The 21401-nt window shown below is 43.0% G+C and overlaps 1 protein-coding gene across 1 annotated transcript in view; it reads left to right on the top strand.

The window, feature by feature from the left end:
• mtcl1 (microtubule crosslinking factor 1) overlaps positions 1-21401 on the top strand; it is an 82450-nt gene that overhangs the window by 27105 nt on the left and 33944 nt on the right. Inside the window, exon 4 of the mRNA XM_019268904.2 lies at positions 15217-15276. Coding sequence (XP_019124449.2) covers positions 15217-15276 — 60 coding nt within the window. The remainder of the gene's footprint in view (positions 1-15216; positions 15277-21401) is intronic.

The raw sequence follows: 21401 nt of genomic DNA, 5'->3' as shown, positions 1-21401 counted from the left end.
TTTTCCAAAAAAAAAAAAGAGACTCCATTGACTTTTTGGCTGATTTTCAGGCAGTGTTGGGCTATCATATACTTCCTCAGAGCTGTCTGAAACTTCTTGTGGTTGTTAAGACCAATATTATGCACAATTCGGCTGCATAATATCATTTAGGGGGCAGGGCAAAAATGCTCCATAGCACCCCCTTGAACTTTTCTTTGAGGCAGCCCCGCCACAGTTTTGGACACAGAGTTATGAAACCTCAGCCAGCAATGGGCTACAATGAACAGGAAGCGAGATATTTAAGGATGAAAATCACCATTTTCAGTGTTTTGGGCTGGTTGAGAAGGGGTCATATTTAAACGAACTCCTCCTAGGGATTTTATCTCATTGGCTTCAACCTTGGTAGGTGTGTTCATATAGACTTCCTGAGTGAAAGTTATCAAAATGACGAATTTTGAGAAAACGGTGTGGGTGTGGCCATCCATAAAAATCATTCAAAGAAGAAATCGGCAGGAAGCACCTTCTCAGAGCTGTCGACATGCGCACATTTCGACGTGCGCACATGTGCGAGGGCCCGAACTGCTTGCAGCTATAATCTTATAATTATCATTTTTATTATCTAAATCAAGAGGCAATGATTCCTTACAATAAAGCATCGTCTACTTGAGACTACTACTTGTTGTATGTATCAGTCAGTCCTAAGCAAGCCGCAACCTCCGTGTCTGTGAAGTGAAGCCAATGTGGAAGTGCCAAAAACTGCAGTTCCTCAAACAGCCACTTGAGCCCGGCTACAAACACGAGGCATCTCCATAAGTCCCCATGTAAATGTCCAACTTCAAAGCAGAACGAAATAAACATGTTTACAGCCTGGTACAACAAAAGAGTTTTGGTCTCTATTTGCTTAGTCGAAAGTAACAAATACATATAAGTAAAAAATCCATCAGGTTATTTTTTATTTATTCATTCTATCCACGTTTGAACTTCTCACTGTTGTTTCTTTCCTGAATGCTTCTTCAAGTACACTTTTTAGTCTTACTCACTGACGTTACTGTAAACTCAGACTACTGTATATTATCCAAGACAAAAACCTTTTGAACTCTTTCAACTCTAATAATTAATGGTAAAGAGCTGGCTCACAGTCCGAGGCTACACTGCGTGGTTGCCTTCTGAACGGTAGTAAAGCCATGAAATCTTCTCACAGTACTTAACGACCCATCGCCTGGCCGGGCTGTCCATCACTGGCTGCCATGGTATGGATGGTTTGAAAGAGGAAAATCGAATAATCTGACCCGGAGACAGAAGAACTGGGACGGAGGGCAGGCCTCTTTAACGCCAGGGATTGAAAATAGATTCAGTATATAGATACAGTTACAATGTAAGATTTCAATGACATTAACATTTGGATTCTAGAGAGTCAGTCAATCCTCTTGGGTATAAAAGTGATCCGTTTTCATGCTCACAGCAGCACATTAGTTGTTTTCAATGAACAGAAGAGTCAATGGTGGCTCTATCAGACAAAGAATTGAACTAAAGCTGAATCTGCAAGAAAAAACAAAGGAGAAATGGTACCACCGTACAGTGGTGTGTCTGAATGACAGATTAAATCCATTTAGTGGGAGTTAAAACACCAGAGCAACCAACCAAAAGAAGCAACTGTCAGTTCAGCACTTGATCACAATTTGATAGTCAAGGCAGGTTAAACATTGAAATTTTCTACATTACATTACAAGAGAAAGACTTTTAGGATGACGGTTAACTGTGTTTGTCAAACATAATTATCTTGAGTAAAAAATACAATAAAAAGCAGGATGGGCTGCTAAGTTAGCCATAAAATACATTACGTTACGTTACGTTACACTATATTATGTTGCGTTACGTTACGTTTTAAAACGTAACCTGTAATTTCACAAAGTAATGTAGGTAGTGATGATGGGGTCCTTGATAAGCTTTTCAAGGCTTTCATCGAATTCTCTGCATTACATTAAAGAGAAAAGACTCCATAACGTTACGTTACGTGTTGTGTTCGTTACTTTGTGTTACGTTACGTTGTGTTACGTTACGTTGTGTTACACTATGCTACGTTACGTTATGCAACATTTTTTAAATCGTAACCTGTAACTTCACAAACTAATCTAGGTAATCAATGATAGGCTCCTTTGCCTTGGAAGCAATTCTTGGTTATCGCTGTAATTTTGTAAGGCTGCTGCTCAATTCATTGTGGTTTTGATGTTTTCTTGGGATTTGCAGATGGCAACAAAGGGTTGAAGATTTTTTTGTTTTGGACAAAAGCATGTGCCAATGTTTAAAGATAGAGTAAATCCAGCTTTATCCTTTAAGAGACCTTCTATCTCAGCTGGTACAAGACAGGTCACATAAATCATAAAAAAAAAAAGAGTTGAACTCTGTTCTTTACATGTCAGAGTCGTGATTTGTTATGACAGGAACAGCATGAGAAAAAGCCGTATCTCTTTCCAGTTGTGATTTGTCAGCATTATTTTGCCCGGGGCCTCCAGTCAGTGTAACTCTCGGATCGTATCCGTCTCCTCTGTACGTCATGATGAGCAGAGCAACATTCGCCTCTCATGCCCTCTCTTAAACGGCTCTCTATCTCTGCACATTACACACCACGCACACTGCCAGCCGTCTGCCGTCCCAGAATACTCTGTGGACTGTCGTGAGGAGTTTGCAAGGCAGACGACATGGCAGCTCTTCCCTCCTCCTGGCCTGTCTGAGTCACACTGTCATTTATAGCTGTGTGTTGCGCCACGGACGGGTCGACTCTTGTGACATGTTGAATTTCTGTTTTTTTTTTAGCCTCCGTTAAAGTCACAGGTGTGAACGGTTGGTGTGGGGCAAAGCTTTTTAGATGAGATGACCTCCCGACAGAGCAGTGAGCAGTGCAGTGAATGCCTTTCACAATATATTGGTCTCTTTTTCGACACCTGCGTTCCCTTGGGAAGGTCTTTGCTGAGTCTGCAAGCTCTTTTAAAACACCATCCTGCAGCTCATTCATAGTTATACTCACATTGCCTCCTGGGAGCTGCCCACTCCAGTCTCATGGCGCTCACCGAGGGCTACGTGGTAGCTGTCGAGGGAGAAACGGGCTGCTCATTCATTCTTTTCTTGTTGATTTTTATCCTCGTGTTAGCTTGAGCCTTACTATCGCCACTACACTGTCATTTGTCATTTTGGACTTTAATTAATAACAACGCCACATTTTTTCCTGAAGGGATTCATCATTCTTGCTTGAATTTTCTCGTTAGAGGATACAAGATCAGGATGCAGCTCCCAGGACAATATGAGATAGATGTTTTACTGTCCAATCGATTAGCTTCCGTGACAATATACTTTTATTTGTTTTCATGTTAATATAAGATCAATAACACTCAAAAACTGGCCGCTGTGGTAGCCAAAATTTAGGGTAATAAACACGGTTTGAACTTTTCTGCTATTACGGTAAAGAAATTAGTCCTATTGATTTTACGGTAAATGCTGGCATTATGGTATTAAAAAAACACAGTTTTGCCATTAACCTATGAAAATATCATATGGTGCCGTATAAAATAAACATTATTTACTGTAAATTCATCATAATATAAAATTGCACTTTTCTGTATAATTCCCTAAAATGCCGTATAAAATAAGTTTTGTCATGAAATACGATGTGAATAAAAGGTGTATTTTTATTTTTATGGATGGCCACGCCCACACCGTTTCCTCAAAATTCGTCATTTTGATAACTTTCACTTAGGAAGTCTATATGAACACACCTACCAAGTTTGAAGTCAATGAGATAAAATCCCTAGGAGAAGTTCGTTCAAATATGACCCCTTCTCAACCAGCCCGAAACACCGAAAATGGTGATTTTCATCCTTAAATATCTCGCTTCCTGTCCATTGTAGCCCATTGCTGCAAGAGACTTTTTTGTAGGTCTTGCCATGTTCTACAATTCGGTTCATAACTCTGGTTTCATAACTCTGTGCCTTAAGAACACGCCAAGTTTCACACATCAGGTAAAATCCCTAGGAGGAGTTCATTCAAATGCAACCCCTGGAAATGACCCCAAAAACACGAAAAGGCCAACTTTGACAAAAATTGGGCGCCGTTGCTTCGCTGTAGCCCGGGTCACCAAGAGACTTTTTTGTGTGTCTCAGTATGTTACATACTCCCTCTAAATTTCGTACACGTGGATGAAACCGTGGCAAGGGGCCCCTCCGAAAACATACATGTAGGTGGCGCTGTCGAGCCATTTTTCCACGTCCATGTGCGAGGCCCCCAAAATGCGTAATTTTACACCCGACTTTGGGGGGATTTTCATGAGTTTTTGAGTACATATAGGCCATCGAAAATGCGATTTACTTTTAAACGTTGTTGAGCGTTAGAAATCCAATAGGGCCTCGCCCAGCGTGCCGTGCTCGGGCCCTAATTATTAGAATTTTTAAGAGTTAGTTTTTCTGTTCTGGACTACTGTAGAAACATGGTGAATTCCATCATAGAGAACACGGAGCATCTTTAGATATAAATGGTCCATTTTAAGGTATAAAAACAAAATGATTATTATATTCAGTTGATTATACACAAATAAAAACATATATTATGTTACTGACATATTCTGGTCATACAGATCCCTAAATCTGACACACTGGAGATTTTAAAGGCCTCAATACATAGTTTCCTCATCATTTATTACTCCTATGCAGATAACTGTACCACTCACTGGGCATATCTTTAGCTAACATGTCTAAAATGACTAGAATATAAATGAATCCTGCCGGTCTGCGTATCATGAAGAGACCCTGAGGTGGAGCTGGTTGTAATTATACATTTCAGAGAAGCTAAACCTGCTAATGGGAGCGCTCGCTGAAGTGTAACCTCCCCTCATTCCTGCTCCCTCCTTACTGTGAGATCTGCAGATTCAGCACTGCACAACTGGAGAACCAGTTCACCAGCAAGTTAATGTATCATGCACGCAACACACACACCACACACACAATGACTAATCACAAGGCTAATCTTGTGTTATGTTGTTCAACCTGATTTACTGTGGAGGACACTTTGGAGCTACTCATGTTTCCTAAATTGTTTAGTCCTCATCCTCTAATCAGGAAAAGGGATAATTATTATTAGCAGATAATTACCGTGTCTTGTTGTTTTAACACTGCTCTGTTCTGTACGAGGGATTAGTCGAGAAAAAAAAAACACACGCTCCTGTGAATTTCTCACTATTTCTTTCACCTAAAAGTCGTGTCAACCTTGTGCCTTCGCTTTGCGCCAGTTGGCATCGTTTTTTCCTGCGAGCAGCATGCCAGGCTGTTGGGTTGTTCAGGGAGATTTGTCAAGCGGAGTGACACGCCCCATAAAAGCTCTATTGTGCTGCTCTTTAATGCATGTTGGGTCCCAGACTGGAGGTCAAGGCGCGCTCGGTGAAGAGGAACCGTATGGGAGTGACCCTCGGCTGATCACATGCGACCTTCTGCACACACATACACACATACACATTAAATTATACGCACACAAACACACACACACACACACAGGCGGGTATATTATGTGCTCATGTTGCAGCGCATGATATATAACCTGCGTATAGGTCGCCATAGCTACCGGTGTTGATTCCTACGAGGTTTAATGTTTTCTCAGTTTGCTATAGGACCCACGAGTCTCCTGCGGGGAACAGGAATAGCAGCATTGTTGACACCTCATATAACACACCTGTGAATTCACAGCCCTGTAAATGTGCTTCTTGTTATGATGCTGTGTTTTCAGCCCCTCTTCGTTATCGAGATATCTTGAGAAGTTATAATTCAGTTTGTCTGAAATATGGCGGACAGATAATCCGATAATCAGTTAATTTGATTTTTGTGATCATCATGGATTTCCCGTATTACACGATTATCACATTTCAGCCATTAATATAAGGACTGGAAGAAGGAGCGATGGCTAATTATCAATTAATTCCTTATGTCAGAAATATTAACAAAGGTTTGCTGCAGCAAAATGTTCAGTATCGTGCTATTAAGAAATGTTGATATCAATAGAAGTTTGTTAGTGTCAACCTTCTGACAAAACACGTTTCTCACCTCTGGACTTGAGAATACTTGAGCGTGTTTGTGATTTAATACAAATAAAAAATAAAATTGAAAATAAGTTACAGGATAGTTAGCAGCAAAAGGCCACAACATGCTTCAACTTTCTACTGTCGCACACCCAAAAATGAACACTTCAGATACTGCAAGGTACCCAGTGATAGATATTTGTCCTCATAATGCAGCAGTTATAGCTGTGATGTCTTTACCTAAAGCTGTAAACTCACATGTTATCACCAATGAACATGAATAACGTCACCCGTATGTTTCTGAAGCGCTGTTTTGAATTTTCACGCTATGTTGGATGTACTGCTTCTTCTGCCTCTCGGCTAATCTAAATATCGGCAAAGACGTTGATCATCAGCTGACCTGAGGCGGCCGAATAATGCCTGGGTGCTTGAATAAGTCACCTGTGACGGCACTTACCTGTCAATTAAGCAGCCAACTGTGCAACTTTAAGCTTTAATATAATTTGAGCAGCACAGGCTCAGTACAGTTATAATGAACAGTGAAATTAGCTATAGAGAACCTAAAAAAACAAACAATTTCTGCTGTGAAGTTGGACATTTTAACATAGGGGCTTATGGAGACTGACTCACTTCTGCAGCCTGTCTTAAGCAGGTGCTCAAGGAATTACATTTTTTAGCACGTCCACATTGGCTTCGTTTCCCAGCCCCGGAGGTTGCCACTTGATTATCACCCAGCATTATTATTCATTTGCCATCGCGTTTGTGTCCACCTGACAAATTTAAGTCCAGTATTCACTCTTTTTGTAGCTCTTTTGTTCTACACCAACTCCAAAAGAAAGTGCCTGTGTCTGTAGCTGCTAAATGCTTCACTGTGACTGTCACTTGATGTTGAGCAGGTAGTGTACACTGGATTTGGGAGGTGAGAGTGGACCAAAATAAAAAAATTACGGGCTGAAAATTGCTACATGTTACAAGTGCTCACATTGGTTCGTGGTGGCAGGAGGTTTAGCAGGGCGTTCCAGACGTTCCTTCTCCTCAGCAATACATTCCAGCTCCTCCTGGCGGACCCTGAGGCGTTCCCAGGCCAGATGAGTTATATAATCCCTGCAGTGATTTCTGGGTCTGCCCCAGGGTCTCCTCCCAGTTGCATGTGCCCGGAACACCTCCAAATGAAGATGCATCCTAATCAGATGCTCGAACCACATCAGCTCGACATGAAGGAGCAGCGGCTCAGCATAATATTGATTACTGTAGCTTTAAGATCATTGGATGAATTCTGACCAGTGGCGTATTTTTTGTGCCAAAACATGCCCATCTTTTCACCAGATAAACAAGATTTCTTAATGTGTGGAAGGTTTGATGTTCAGTCCTGAGTGTAGCATCCTTTCTGAAGCTCTGCTCTCTGATTAAAAGCATAATTCTCTTGGTTGTATCTTTAAGGATTTCACATTCGCCACTGAGGTAGGAGAGCAATCTCTGGAGCTATTGATGTCAAGATGCAGCGGCGATGGAGAGGCCGGAGTCTGTTTACAAGATGCTCACATCCGCTGGGGATGGCCTGACATTGGAATGACCTCAGAGGCTGCTGCATTCAGTCTGTCTCACTGCCAAACGTGTGCACACACACATACTGGCAGACGTACATAAACCCAGACAGCCTCGAGACTGCAGATACATACACGCGTGTGCACATCGGCCGAGCAGCGCACTCTACTGGATCACTTTAACTCAGTTAGCTTTGATTGGTTTAGGGCTTTTTTGAGATATCACTGCCACAGCTATTCACAGTAGCTTTGCTGTAGCCGTTACGGGAGGTTTGTGCACCATTTTCAGCGGGCAAATTGAATTCCAATGGGTTGCATGGGTTCGTTTTTGGCTGATGGAGCAGATCCAGATACAGTATATTTAGACTGTACAGGCCTACTGCAGGTGCTGCAAGCCAAAGATTGATCGTCCGTATAAAAATAACACAGTGCCGTAAATCACCGTGTAGCAGGAGCTTTGAAAGAAAACACTTGTGCATCAGATTGTGTCCTTGGATGGAGAAAAATTTAATTAAACGATAAAATGAGCACTTATATGCATTAATTAATTCATTGAAACGGATTAGAGTCCAGAGTGAGTGTTCATTCATTCAGATCTCACTAATATAATCTGCCTCTGAACATTTCTTAGCGACTTATCTCTTTTGAGCTCTCCCGCCGGGTGAGCGATATTTATGCTGTTGTGTTGGAGTCTTAGGCTTCTCTGTCAGGGATGAGAAGAGGGTTTATCTGCATCCAGCGGCCGTCGCAGCTTCTTTTGTGCCCCCCTTTCCTCCCCCCGCCCCGTTTCGCTGGTCGCACCACACTTCCTGTTAAATCCCATTACCGGAGCCAGACGCTGCTCTCTGCGGTGTGTTACAGTGTTTGAGCAAAATCATAAATAGGCCAAGCTGTTGAGTACAGATGCTGCCGAAAATACACTCGCTGTGTTCCCGTTCTTACTCATCCTCCAACCCCCCCCAAAAATATATTTTTTTCCCTCTCCACACTGGGATTTCATGGTGCTGATGTCACCGTGCGATGTCATCCAGCACTCGTTCCAAAAATGTCTCGGTGTCTTACACAAACAGGCGTAGTCAGAGTACACAATATTCTCCCGTTCCCATGTGAACACACTAGTTTTTCTTCCAAGATCTTGTAGTGAGAGTGTTGCAGCAGCATGTTTTTCCTTCAGAGTAAATGTTACCTATCAAACGACGTGCTCGTGCTCATCTGTTAAATATTTTTCCCCTGAGACTCAGAGAGACACTAACTGATGAGAGAAGTTATCACACCTTCAAAAACCATAATGGTGACTTGTGACACTTCACTAATTGTACTACAAAGTGGAGTAATCCTGGAAGTAATTACTGGACATAAATTACTCTCTTATGCACACCGTGCACATTCCTGAATGTTTTACTTCGGCGTACACACCCTAACATGCAGCCTTACACACACTGTCTAACTGGATTTGTGAGGATCATTAACTTCAAAGTCAAACTCGAATCCTCAACATGACGTGACAAAACTTATAGCTACATTGTGCAACTTTTCGACCATAAAATAGCATGTTTAAAATCACGTTGATGCTCAGGAGAAGGGTGTCACTGTCGTAACACACCACCAACTGATTTTGCTGAAACTGGATCATATGTTATGGAGAAATCGTTTTCAGGTTTTCTCTCTGGTGTCCTGTCAACTGTAGCTGCTGTTAGCTAATGGTAACTCAGTTTGTTAGCTGGGAGGACGACAGGGTTTACAGGCTCAGGGCATTAAAGCCAAATCCTTACCCCGAATTTACCTTCACTTCAAAGCTACTTCAGCCCAAAGGTTCTAATTCTAAACTTTAATCTTGCTGCAGTCACGTCATGTTAAAACACACTGTAGTTTCATCATTAATTTCAATGAGGTTTCTGCATTTGTCCAGGGGATTGTCTACATGGAGGGATCAGGCAACAAAACACAAGGTCGTCCAGTAAAACCTGTTGCATTACAAGACGACATTATCTAGCAGAGCACAGCATCAAGCAAATTCCTGAAGAGTGAACTATACTGCTGTTTAGCATTTTTGCATTGAAAAACCTTTAAATTAGAAGAAGATACATTACTCAAACTGGGAATCCTGGGGTGGTATTTCAGCTTCTCACAACCTGGAGCAACAAGCCTCCACCATGCAGCCCGTTGTGTTTTCTTTTCTTTTCTTTGACAGTAGAGAGCGAGGAAAGAACAACAAAGATCACCGGCTGGACTTGAACAGGGGATGTCCTGATAAAACCACCACCAGGGTGACCCCCTTTGCATGTTTTTATAATGCAGTGCAGTTTTCGGTCTGACTGATAAGATAATGTAATAAAATCAGCTTCACCGACTTCCTTCCTCACGCTCTGATGTATCCCCCTGAAGTTAAAGCAACTAGAGGGACGTAAAGGGGACACGGTGCCAGTGACAGGTGACCAAATGAAACGCACCATTACTTTAAATACATTAAATACACACTTTAAACTTAATCAAATTAATTATAAAGGATGTTTTTAGCAGCTACATTGGGCTCACGTTGATGTTTAGAGCTGTCTCTCAGAAGGGTCATTATCTTCCCCTCGACTTTTCAGATGTCCGTTATGTGTGACATGTGTGAGAACGTAGATGTGAAAGAACAGAGAAGAGAAGAAAACAGGTGGGAGGGAACGAGGGAGGGGAGTAAGACGCAGTATAAAGGGATGGAGGGGTCCAGGAGGAAGCCAAAGAAATGCAGTCAGTCACAGCTCCTGGTTCATTCAGTCGCAGCAGGGTAACAACTGTGTAACTACAGTCTGTTAATCGTGAAGCCTAGCAGAGCCTCAGAGGAGTTAAACCAGTCACACCAGTGCTACAGCCTCCCACACCAGCTGGAGCCCCATGCCAGCCTGCATGACTGCATGACTGACTGCCACGAACCCCACGCTAACAGGCCTGTGAGAGCTGCGCATTCAGATGATGATGAAGAGATTTGTCTGTGTGTTTGTGCCTTTGGTGCGCATGAGTGCCATTGTGTGTCAAAGTGGAAGAAATACAGCACAAAGAGCAGGGCAGTGTATGTGTGTGTGTGTGTGTGTGTGTGTGTGTGTGTGTGTGTTGCAGATCAGTGTTTTAGTTTTGCAACAAACACTCAGCGGGAGAGCTGCTCAGGAAAGAGGCAGAAATAATCCCAGTGGTTTGAGTCAAATTTAAATATGTGGAGCAGCACTCGTGGATGGTGGCTGGTAGTGCTGTTCAATTAGGAGTGCAACTGACATTCATTATTGATTAATTTATTCATTATTCTTTTTTTATTAACAATTTGGTCTTTAAAATAAAAATAAAAAATTCTCAACATAATTTCTTAGAGCGTAAAAGGCAACGCCTTCAAGATTTATGACGTGAATGTTTGACATTTATTCATCTTTTATCTTAATGATTTGTTTGTTTCATTGAACAGTTTAATTACCAGATTGTTTTATATTAGACTCTTGTTAATATTGTGTTATTGATCACTTAACTGTTGGCGGTGGATTTGCATGATGGGTAATGTAGGCACCAGGTTTTGACAAAACAGAAGAATGTCTGTCAACAAGACAACATCTCTGGTTCTCCTCAAGCGGCAACCTCTGAGCTAACAACAGCAGTTCACCAAATGTCCACTTGAAGCTGGCTCCATAATGAGTCAGTCTCCAACTTCACAGCAGAAATAAACATGTTTACAGCCTGGTACAAAAAACAGTTTTGGTCTCTATAGCTAATTTCCCCGTTCATGACAACTGTACTGAGGGTGAATTTTTATAGAACTCAGCTGTTCAAATTATATTAAGACTTAAAGTTATGCAGAATTAACAATTTGGCTGCTTTAACTGACAGGTAGTTGCCATTACAGGTGGCTAGCTCTGTGTTTTATACTGTCTGTGATCCTGCTGCATCAAGTTTGATCCCTTTTTTTTTTTAACGCTTCATCGTGAGTCTGATAGCGTTACAGGTGTGCAAAGCTGAAGCGCAAACACAAATAAACTGTACCACAGTACAGTTGGTGTCAGAGGGCAGTGTGAAAGACTAGAGGTGACTCAGGAGGACGTTTAGTGTTTATCTTTAAGTATGGAGAAACACGCCATCTGTTACAGGGATCAAACCTGTGACCCTGCAGGTATGACCCCTCTGTGTCTCCATTGCTCTGTTTATGCGACCTCGCTTTGTGAAAGGCTAATCTCATTGATCCTGACAGAGTGATCAGGTGTGCCTACTCTCTCTGATGTCCATTTACATTTAGCAGCAGCTCCTCTGTAAGACCTTTGGAAATGTGATCCCAGGTGGTATCAGATCGGCGTAATCGCCAATACCCGATCTCACATTTTAGGCAGTATCGGAGGCATTTTCAGTACCAGTATCGGAACAACTTGAACCCACATGAGGGTACTGTTAAAACGGGATGACAGCTTTTTCTTTTTGCTTATTTCAGTATTTATAATTTGAAATGCAGTAAATGAGCTGCTTCTTGTAAATTCTAATCACATATCTCAAATAATAAGATTACCCAACAGATACATTTTAATCATATTTTCTATAGTAACCCATATTTAAAGGTCAGACTGAGAGAGCAGGGATCCCTGGTTGTGGCCGTCTCTGTTCTGAGGAGCTTTGCAGAAGATGCCGTCTAATCCGCTGTCTCCCCAGAGAGATTAGGTCTGCCACTAGGGCCCGGGAATTAAAGCACGACTGGTGTTGGTGATACTCACGGAGACGCAAAGCTGAGGCTGGACCTGGGGGACGGGGGGGACGGGAGCTATCTGGGACGGGTGTTGATTCACACGTCTGATGTAACTGGTAAATAAATAACCAGCGTAAACCCTGAATTACAGTTTGTCATCATCAAATGAAAAAAAAATTATGGTTCCCTGAGGATGGAGTGCGATATGAGCCAATGTGGGTGTGCAGGGAGGATTATGGGAGAAGATTTTGCAATGAGGTAAACAATGGCGGTGTGTCATCAGTCTCAGTGACATGTGACGGAAAAATTGAATGTGACAAGTAAAATATGGGAATAAACAAATCTGTTTACCTTCCTTTGAAAGGAAATTCAGGCCGTTTGTGGCATGACGAGATCAAACAACATGTCAAACACATTATATAATTTATGCCAGGCCAAAAAAAAATAAAAATCTATGGAGTATCAGCCTATGGGCTCATAGTGGATTTGAGTGTACCAGCACTGTTTCAAAAGAGACTGTGAATGCAACAAGAGGGCAGACAGAGACGCTCGAAGCTCGTCATAAATCCAGTATGTTCTTCAATAACACGTTGATGAAAGGCAAATTTGAAAATATTGATCCTGAAATGTGTTGAAGATCTTCTGAGCAGCAAAAGAAAGAAGGTTTCAGCTCGTCTAAATTAAATTTTATGTGTACCGTACGTTTGATTCGGTGCTTCAGGGAATTAATCACAGAAACTCAAAATGTCACAGAAGTGAACTCGTGTTTAAGTTCACAACACAGACTCAGAACAGGAGGCACACATCTCTTTGTGTGTTCATGTTTTGGTGCTGTTTCTAAGCGGGCGCTCCCTTCCTGTTGCAGAGCCAGCGACTGAGTCAAGGTCCGTCACTGCTTCGGGCAAAACAGGTTCACCCTCACACTTTCCGTCCGTCTGGCCATGAATGATTCACACTGTCCTACTGGTCTATTTTGGCTGGCAACATAGATTGTACAGTGAAGAGTTTACGCTTTTATGTGAAGCAGAAGAAGAAGAAGATCGTTGTGCTCTTAAACAGCAGCAGCTGCAACACTGATGAATATTATTCTGTTCATTAACTTTAATCTGAACTGGGGGGGGAATTTAAATCCATTTAAAATACTTAAATCGCCCGTCAGGTGGCGATTCGAGGCAGGTGGGTTTACAAACAGAAAAACACAATCATCAATCATCAATTCATTAACTGCATGAAATCTAAAAATACAAAATATGATGTCAAATGAATCACTACACACCACAAAGTCACATTATGTCAAAAGTATAATTGTATTTAACTTTACACACAGTACAGATCATCTCTCATACCACAAACTATTTACAAGTCTACTGGGGTAAAAACCAAACTTCCCCTCTCGGAGTTGCACGCTGCAGAGTCATCTGCAAGTTACGATTGCAATCTTTTCAGATCAGACGATGCAACATTTTCATCACACTTTGAATATGGCACCAGAGTTGAATTGAATTGAATGCTGTCACATTAGAAGCTGCCTCTTCCGACTCCCGGCTAATGTGAAAAAGGGCAAAGACGTGGATCATCAGCAGACCTGACCTCAAACAAACCATCTGTAACAGCACCTACCTGTCAATCAAAGTGTCCATGCTGTTAATCATGCATAACTTTGATCATTTTATACTGTAGATTAAACAATGAATCCAAAATTGATTTAATCACCTATTCATCCGCTGCAGCCTTTGTGAAACAGTTTGACTGTTTGACTTCGTATGAGGTGGCAGCACATTAAAATACAATTGCAACCTTGAGATCGGAAATATTAATATCAAGTTATGCTTCCTAGAAAGGAGCCCGGCTTAACTGATCGTCAGAGCCTTTAAATAACTCGGCTGCCAGGGCCGCCTTCTGTTCGTGGAAAAAAAGGTTCACGCTTGAAAGCTGTGCACTCTGCGCTCACAGACAGGGATTTCTTCCCTTCCCCTCTCTTCCTGTCTTAATTTTTCCTCTCTCCTTTCCTTTCTCTCAGTGATTGTCAGTTTTTCCCGTGTCTCACGGAGGTATGGTGGCATGGTGGAAGAAAGTGCGCAGACTTGATACAAATTAATGATTTTATTAGTTGGTAAGACTAAGCTGGCGTGTAGAAGTCACTGTTTTTATCCGGGCTTTGCGTGCGATTCATAGTATTAGCCATAGGAGAGATTTCACCACTGGACAGGCAGATGTTTCCCTCCAGAGAGTTACAGAAACGCCATGTGTCATTGAATATGAGCCGGGATAAGCACCCTGATGCATCGTTCATCCGACGTGAGACGTGACTGAACATCCTCATCATCTGCCCTCTGTATATTTTCTGAACTTAATACTGAATCTTGAAGGGACGATGAGTGACATGTAAATCTCATGTAGCATCCGTTCACTCTTCCCCTCAACTTACTCCCAGTTAGACTGACAGATGTTGGCCTTTGACTCCGGCTATTACCGTTACTGTGTGCAGTAATTATGTCACATGACGTGCATTAGAGTAAATACTTCCTTATTAGACTTAGCTTTGACCTGATGATGGAAACGTTATGTAAGATGTCCACAGAGATTCATTCTGGCCTCTTGCATGTGAGTCTGCTTCACATTAGGAGAGTTGGTGTACATGTTAGGAAACCCATTTGTTCCACTGCGTTGATGTGACACTGCACCGTCATTACTGTGATTGTCAGTTATTGCGCATGTCTGTATACACACTGACACTGTGATGTATGGAAATATCAATACCATCTTAAAACTGCAGAGATCTGCAATATTGAATTCACAAAGGCACTTTTATTGCTTTCATTGGCGCGCTTGTGTGAAGGTTTATATAATTTCTGCACATGCACCGCAGAATAACAGAAGAATGTTTAGTTATTAGTATAACGTGTATATTACTATGATTACTTATGATTCTTGGTCTTTTGCAGACTGCACTGAGGAGACGAGGCAGCAGGGAAACATTTAAAGACAAGAAGTCCACGAGTCAGGTAAAAATATATTATTGTGGCCCCCTTTCTCTTTTCTTATTGTCAACAAATCCCATGAAAAGACCAAAACCAACAATGAACTGATGCTACTGACAAGTATTGTGCCCGTGTATCAAAGATATATACGATATAACATAAGTAAGATAATGTATGATAATAAGATGTGTCTTCTTCATGGTGCAGTGGTTAGCACTGTCACCTCACACTAGTTTGTTTATGTATTTATTTTATAGATTTTTTATAGACTTTATTGATTTATTATTCTTTTTATACACAAGTTTTTGCATACAATGGCCTGAAATACAACCAAGGGCTCATAGACATGCAAGAGTGTGGCCCAGTAGGTGAGCTGACACCAGCTACCAGTCCACCCTCCATACTTGGGAACTGGAGGATGGACGGCCAAGCCATGTTACTATAGACTGAGCTACTGACGCCCCGTTCAAACCTCGCCTGAGGCCTTTCTGTGTGAGGTTTGCATGGGTTCTCCGGCTTCCTCCCACAGTCAAAAACATGCAGGTTAATATTTTTGTCTCCAAGAAGGGTTAAATCTAGGGCAACTGGACTTTGTTTGTAGATTTGTGGCAGGATTATTGACTCGACTGTTGTCCGAGTTTGTAAAGTCACCTGAGCTCTGGTTGTTGGAGTCTGTGAGGCAAGCTGGAATTGTTGTTCAGTCTCTAGGAGGTTGAGTTTGCCCCAGATTTTACCGTTCTCAAAGAAAGACGACCTGGATGACGATGAGAACCATCACAGACTCATCAACAGGTGTACCCTGCCTCTCACCCAATGCCAGCTGGGACGGTCTCAAGCCCTGCACATCCCTGATATTGATAAGCAGTTATAGAAAACAGGAATCTTATTCATAAAGCATCAGTGTTGTCCAAAAACACATCAGAGAACCACACAGACATGTTCATCCATTATAGTGAACACACACTGCAGATTATTTTAAGTATGTCAATCACCAGAGCACCAAATGTGGATAACTCCACGGCTGAAAATGCTCGATTTACAAGTTGATAGTAATTTATATCCTACATTTTCCATCTGTTTTAGGATTATTTAGCCTTTTTAAAAATTGAAACTACATCTTTTGTGACTGTATTTTACATCTTCAGTAGGAAAATGAGCTATAAAGTCGGCATTGTTTTTTGATCTTTCCGGGGGTTTTTGTTATAAAAGTTTTTAATTGCACACCCTCGTCACTATCACCCTGCTAGGAGGACAGTGCAGACCTCAGGTGCCAGCTCCAGTTTGCCAAAGAGGAGTCCGGCCTGTGAGGAAAAAGATGGCGAAGCGGGGCCGAGAGAAGGACGAACTGGACAGGAGCTACAGAAGTACAAGTCAGTCTACGGGGATGGACAGTCCTTCCCCTGGCCGAGTGCCTGGTGGAGGCCTCACACCACTCGAGAGGCCGAGCTGAGATTGCGGCTCAAGCTGGTGGAGAGGAGGCGAACATCCGGGCAGAAAGATTGTGGAGCTGGAAGTGGAGAACCGAAGCCTGCGACGGAAAAGAAGACATCCGCTGTCAGTAACGAAAGAGATTGCTTCGGGCGGGAACCCTTCTCCAGCATGCCCTCGTCGCCGTACGGTGGTGATGCGCTGGAGTCGGCGAGTGAGCTACGCCGGCATCTACAGTTTGTGGAGGAGGAGGCTGAGCTGCTGCGCCGCTCCATCTCAGAGATCGAGGACCACAACAGGCAGCTGACATCTGAACTCAATCGCTTCAAGTTCGGCCCACCAGCAGCTCTGGGCTTGTTGGTGAGGAGGGCAGTGAGGGAGGGTTTTCAAACCTGGTAATGGGGGGAACGGTATGGTTCCAGCAGCGGGATGATGAGGGAGGAGCTTAAATCAGCGAGGATGCAGATCAACGAGCTGAGCGGAAAGGTGATGAAGCTGCAGTACGAGAACCGAGTCCTCATGTCCAACGTCCAGCGCTGCGACCTGGCTGCACAACCTGGCCTGCGCACCGGCAGCCCTCGAGACAGCGACGCAGAGAGCGATGGAGGCCGGCGAGAAGCCGCTGAGGATGAGGAGGCAAGGCGACTTCTCCTCCTCCATCCAAAGAGGGAGGGGTCCTATCGGGGGCGAGAGCGACCTGAAGATCTGTTGAGAAAACGACAACCACCTCAGGATTCGGAACACAAACCTTCAGATGGCAGCGAGCTCAGCGCCACTGATCTGGCCAACGCAGGAGGGAGAACGGAGTCGTTCACCAACGTGAAACGTGAGGCGGAAAGGCTCGGGAAGACGGTGGACCGTCTGATCACGGACACCGACAGTCTGATCTTTGAGGGCAGGCTGCTGGTGACGACGGGGGAAAGCCTGGAAGGAGGGGCGGCTTCCGGAAACAAACCGGACACCCAAGTTCTGGACACCATCAAACTCGCATGAAGGCCTTCCGTACTGAGCTGCACATCTTCGGGGAGAAGCTGGATCATATGGAGAGGGGCTGAGAGAAAGGACAGATGATCTGTCCCCCATGCCAAACCTCACAGAGTCCAGCAGCTTCCTGTCCACGTGCACCTCCATGTCCCCGACTCTCCTTTGGCACCTTTGGAAGAGACCTGGTGACCGACTTCCAGGTAAGTTCAACTCTGAGTTTGAAGGTGACATCTTTCTGTACGTGGAGATGTTTTCTTTCGTGTGGCTGCTTCGTTCTTTTGCAAAAAAAAAGGAGAAACATCAATAAAAAAGGCGGAAGGCCTGTCAGCTCGTATGCCAATAACCATGATGGGAAGAAGTCTTTAGATTTCTAAGACGTCACAACAAGATGTTCTTTTAAAATATTTCATAAGAACATTGATTAGCATTCAAACTCAAAAGCATCCCACCTGGTTGTCGATACGTCGCAGGAAGATAATATCGCACCAGATGGTTTATTGCTCGCTGGTGTATTGTAAATGTGAGAATTCATTTTGATTTAAATGGCCTTAAGTGTGCAGTCATTAGTAGACCATTTAGGCCAAAATAAACTAAATTAGATCCTAAGTCAGCACTGTGTGCTAAAAAAATCAGCTCTAATTAGAGACAGAGGCAGCGCTGTACGTCTTTAGCCAAACACATACATCGATCTTGCCTGTCAAGGGGAATCTCATACGATGTGGGCAGATAGCTTCCCGAGGATAGTTCGGATTTTTCAAGTCAAGTCTTAATGCAATATTCAGCGGTGGTCCAATGTAATTCCCTCTCAATAATGGCAGCGGTGCAGCTCCACTGTAAGAAGATCAATAGTCCTTGTTTCACAGAAGCTTTAGACCTCCGACGGATCTGTCAGAGGTCGAGTTGCTTTGTGGGTAATGTAGGCATCAGGTGCATGGAATAACACAACTTTTGAATCTTCTTTTAAAACTGTCATATTAATTCCAGCCATGTTATAGGCGTGTCACAAGTGCAAAGGCATAAGCTAATAGAGCAACTATCGTGCAAAAATTAAGGTTATTTTGCTGAATATCTCAGTCCTCTTCTGGATAGTGTGGTGAGATGAGATGTGGTGGAGGGATACGTCTTACCGGGACAAAGTTACCAGCTTATTCAGCTTAATTAATACAGTTGAAGTCACATTTGTCAGACATTAGAATTCATTTTTGCATAAGGCGAGGACTGTAGTTTTGTCCTCTGTCGAAGTGAGTTGTGCTACAACAGGTGGGGAGTTGTCACTTTGTCAGATGGTGAAACAGCGTCCTGAGGGAAGTTCAGGGAGGAAGAAAGCTCCCGTGGAGCAGAAGGGCAAAAGTTCACTTGATCTGATCGTCTGTGAATACAGACCGTGAAATTGGGGTCTCGTGATAATTTTGGCATGTTATGTTTTAAGCAGGAGGTGTCAGAAGAGTTACAGACCTGTGGTGGACAAGCGTTCATTTTCATCCTTCAGGTTTTTGTTACAGTCAGACAGGTTAGAGATCGCTTGAAAAAAATCCGAACCTATCATTTAAATCCTCAAGAAGACGTTCAGGGTGATGTAGCAGGCTCCCTGCTCAACATGAGCCACCCAGCTCTACCACACTGGCGCCACGCCACCGCCACCGCCACCTGCCACCGCCACACTTCCCCTGACCCACCGCCACCACCATCGCTTCGCTGCTGCTGCTGCTGCTGCTGCGCCACATCCACATCGATCTCCATGCACATCCTCATAGCCAGCCGCCTGCCTGCTTCCTCCTCCTCCTCCTCTTCCCTCCTGCACTCACTGTCTGCAGCCGTCTGCTTCCAGTCAGACAGGGCCAAGGGAGGGTGCTTAGGAGGGTGCTTGGTGAATGGAGTAAGTACTAAAGGCATTTATGGCAGCTTCTTCCATTGGCTCGATCCAAAGCTTTTTTTTTTCTCCTGACATAGTGAAAGTTGGCATGATAAAGCTGAGTAAATATTTTTCTTCTTTACAGCTCGCTACACAACTCTACTTTGATGACTCATTCTCACACGTGAACGGTGTAGCTATTATGTTTGACACAACATATCATCACGAGAGACGCACGTGGATCGGTTACTCCAAACCGTTGCCAAGGAATGAAGCATAGAAATATAGTGCACTTGTTTAAACAACTGTGTTCAGTAATATATAAAGAAGAGATCATGGCGCTGTGTGAGAACCTCGCTGGCTGGCATCCTGCTTTCTGTTGTTGTTTTTTCTGACTCCAGTCAACATGTCAACATACTGTGTACTCTTCCAAAGCAGTGGTTCATTATCTCTGGCGCTGCCATGATCAGGCAGACATCTGGATGTTCTTTCTAATCAGCCAGACTGTCGTATGGAATAAAACAAACAGCTCTCGAGCATTTCTCACCCCAATGTGCTTTGTAGAGATAACCAGAGCGAGGCTGCCTCCATGCTCATCCATCCAGTGACTTGTCTCTGCTTTGCTCCCCGCCTGTTGGACTCGCCGGGGGGTCTGGGTGAAGCTGGGGTTTTAGTCAAAGCTAACACTGAACTAACAACTCGCACTGTTCAAAGAATTTTGTTCTCCTCCTTCAGAGTTGTTGAAGATGATTCAAGTTGTAGAATAGTTTCAAAAGTAGCAGTCAGAGAGCGAACACTGAAGGAGTCAGGTTTTTAAAACTGAAGAATGTAAGAAGCATATCACTTGAGAAATAAGTTTCACCAATAAATTCACCATAAATAATATAAATCTGATCTCATAATTATCCTGAAAGTGAAGGAAATGTTTTCTTGCTAATGTTGACTTTCGTATCTCGTAATTATAAGATCTTCATGTCGTTTTGGATAATTATTCGATTTCACGAGATAATTTCAAGGCATCTTGTTTTGTTGTGACAAACATCAGGATCACCAGATAAACTCAAAGATGCAGCTTTGCACAATGACAAAAGTACGAGGTATAATAATTTCGAGATGATGAGTCATAATTACAAGCTATAAAAGTCATAATTAAATAAAATAGTCCCACACTCTTTCTTTGAGAATGTTACAAACTTTTAGAAACACATATTTGGCACATAAAGTTCCTGCTACTTTCTCACTTAAAGAAATAAAAATGTGGGCACTGCTACAAAAAAACCACAAAGGCCATGGGCGTCTTAAAAGCTCGTCGAAGCCTCTGAATGCCTCCAGTGTATTTTAAATGCTGTAATGTCTGAAAACAATTTGCATCAAGACACGACTTTCACACACGGCTGTGCACCGGCATGTGTTGAAAAAAAAAAATAAAAACCTTTAGCGTGCTAGCTCTCGCTCTGCCAGTTTTGCCGTGGTATCTCTCGCTGTTGGTTTTGGACTCAGTATCCCTCATTGCATCGCTTCATAACAAGTGTTTTGCATTCTTTCCCCCCGCTTCCCTCTCTTTGTTCCTCTTTTGTGTTCCGCCAGATGTTTCAGCCCAGATTTTGTTCATCCTCATTCTCGTTCTTCTCTCATCTCTTCATACGCCGTCATCTTTAAGTTGGTCTTTCTCTTTGCGCTTTTCTTCGGACTCTAGTCCGTTTGTTCTTTCTCCACACCGTGTAGTCTGTTAGTTAATTTTCCCCTCTCCTGCTTATTATCTTTACCCATTTTATGTTTTATTTTTTTTTATTGTTTTCTCCCCACCCGCTTCTTTCCTCTTCCCCTCACCCCGTTTGTTGTACTCTGTCTGTTTTGTCCACAATCCACCTCACACATCTCCCCT

The sequence above is a fragment of the Larimichthys crocea genome, chromosome II (genome assembly GCF_000972845.2).
Source record: "Larimichthys crocea isolate SSNF chromosome II, L_crocea_2.0, whole genome shotgun sequence".
Classification (NCBI taxonomy): domain Eukaryota; kingdom Metazoa; phylum Chordata; class Actinopteri; family Sciaenidae; genus Larimichthys; species Larimichthys crocea.
Note: the sequence above shows the minus strand (reverse complement) of the source record. Positions and strands in the feature narration are given on the sequence as shown.